At 35.6% G+C, this 2,500-nt stretch overlaps 1 protein-coding gene across 3 annotated transcripts in view; it reads right to left on the minus strand.

Annotated features, from left to right (window-relative positions):
- LOC113818587 (obscurin-like) overlaps positions 1 to 2,500 on the minus strand; it is a 315,249-nt gene that overhangs the window by 283,545 nt on the left and 29,204 nt on the right. For all 3 annotated transcript variants that reach the window (XM_070115289.1, XM_070115290.1, XM_070115288.1), the window contains exon 2: positions 1 to 51. This exon is cut by the window's left edge and continues 230 nt beyond it. In XM_070115289.1, the coding sequence (XP_069971390.1) occupies positions 1 to 51 (51 nt within the window). The remainder of the gene's footprint in view (positions 52 to 2,500) is intronic.

Consider the following 2,500-nt stretch of genomic DNA (forward strand, 5'->3'; position numbering starts at 1 on the left):
GGTCCGGGTTGGATCGGCCCATCAGGGTCGAGCCGAGCTTCGAAAGGAATCCTGCGGAGACAGTGCGCCGTTAGCTTTTCGCCAAAATAGTTTCTTTTCATTCACTGATTGATTCGCATGATCATGAAAAAGATGTAGAGCACGGGGAACCAAACCAGCCCAAAGAAAGCACGAATGCTTTATGGAATGATTGAGATAATGATGATGATAATGTGATTAAACGTTAGATGAAGCATTGCTGCGACCTACATGTAGGTCTCCATCGATCACCACCACTCTACCTTTCCGCATAGCAGGTGTTTCAATCCGGGGTACGCCAGGGATTAATCAAAGGGCACTTCGCCCTTTGGGTCATACTATAAAAAAGAGGCAGGCAATGCCCGACTCTTTCCCATGCGATTCCCTTCGCCTGGCGTTTTCAGCCGTCAAATTGATCCAGTTTCCGAACCGCAAACTCCGCTTCCAGCTTCGCCAGGCGTTCAGCTTCAACCAACTGCGAAAGTCAGCCACTTTCGTGTTTATTTTATTAAATTGAATCCAGCTGGAGTATCTTGGAAACTCAAACATTACGTATGCAATTTAGTCGCAAATGATAAAATTGAATTTATAAATATTCCACCTTTTGAGGTATTTACCCATAATTTGTTGATTTCTGGACAAGTGAATGTGGAAAGTGTCCAGAACAGTGGCTCTCTTCCCCAAAATAACCACATATATCAGGTAAGGTAAAAATTGAAATATGACATGTGCATCCAAATTCGGCTTGGCATCCTTGATGTATATTGGGCATCTAAGATCTTGGATCAGTTTTCAATTTTAGGTTGAATTACCAGACATCGGAAACCTCTGTCTTGCCACAATACTTGTACTGGAATTTTGCTCGCCAAAAGTGGAAGCCGTAGCTTTTACTTGATAACGTACTACTGCTGTACAGGATTTTTTCTGAGCTCAACAAAATTCACTTAATTTTAACGGAATAATATTTAATATATCTATAATGCAAACCCAATAATTTCCAAAATACATTCCATGTCCTTTCTAGCCTATCAGATCCCGGTAGTTTGGAAGCACTTATGAAAGATAGATCCAGAAATGGCAACAGCTGTAGATGAAATGGACTGTCTGGAAGCCCTTGAAGATCTTCATGCTGTAGGACATACATCATTTATAGAGTGAATATATTATATATACATGTACACAAACATACACACATACATATGAGAGTGTGTGTATGTGTGTGCGTGTGTGTGTGTGTGTGCACATACATACATACATATACATCCTCGTGTGTTTGTTGTGTTATTGATACATATCTTCATGTATACATATATACATACATATATATATATATATATATATATATATATATATATATATATATATATATATATATATGTATATATATATATGTATATATATATATATATATATATATATATATATGTATGTATGTATGTATATATATATATCTTTATTTGTGTGTACACACACGGACACACAAGCGCGCGCATACACACACACACACACACACACACACACACACACACACACACACACACACACACACATATATATATATATATATATATATATATATATATATATATATATATAATCAAAAGAAGACTGTATTAGTATAACCCTTATGAGAGATACAGGCAAAAATGTATCAGTGAAATTAGTCAATCCTTTTCACAAATGCCTTATCACTGGAAAACATCCGAAGGCCAGGAAAATGCAACAATTAAAAAAGAAAAAAAAGGATAAAAAATTCTAAGGGCCGTATTATAAAAGTTTCGTGAAGGAGCTGGCAATGACCAGCCGAATTTACCCTGAAACCCCACTTTCGACCGCGATCCTTACCTTCTGTTTTCACTAGACTTATCATTGCTAGAAAGAAATCACAAATCACCTGAAGTAGAAAAGCCTATCCACAAGAAACTGAGGGAACTTATTCAAAAGTATAATGACCGTAAAATCAAATACCTTGCGCAGTCAAACAATATTACAATCCTAAATTAAAATTACAGAAAACTAGAACAGTTGGAGGATAGCAATAAAGAACAAATGGCTTAATTTTTCTTATCCTGACACCAGGGTTCTTCATACAGTACAATTTGTCCCTGGACCTTATGCCGTTTTTTCTTCTCTTTTATGTATTGTGATATAAATTATAGTCCAGTTACATCTGGTGTTAATTAAAGTTTGCTTTATGTTCGGTTTTGAATTAATATCAGAATTCTTGATTGATATAAATTATGAATATCATGTGATATTTACTTGACAGGTATTTACTATATATCTTTACATTACCTTTGAAAAGGCGATGGCAGGGGCATCAATGTTCTTTAAACACATAATTAATTGCAAATGTTCGCAATACGCAGAATATTGGTTTTATAAAGGAAACTATTATTTTCACTGTTTATTGCTCACATATTGCTGTGAGACATCAAATTTGTTCTTAAATTACCGCATAGCATAAGCCATTTCCGCGCTT

Source organism: Penaeus vannamei, chromosome 37 (genome assembly GCF_042767895.1).
Source record: "Penaeus vannamei isolate JL-2024 chromosome 37, ASM4276789v1, whole genome shotgun sequence".
NCBI lineage: Eukaryota > Metazoa > Arthropoda > Malacostraca > Decapoda > Penaeidae > Penaeus > Penaeus vannamei.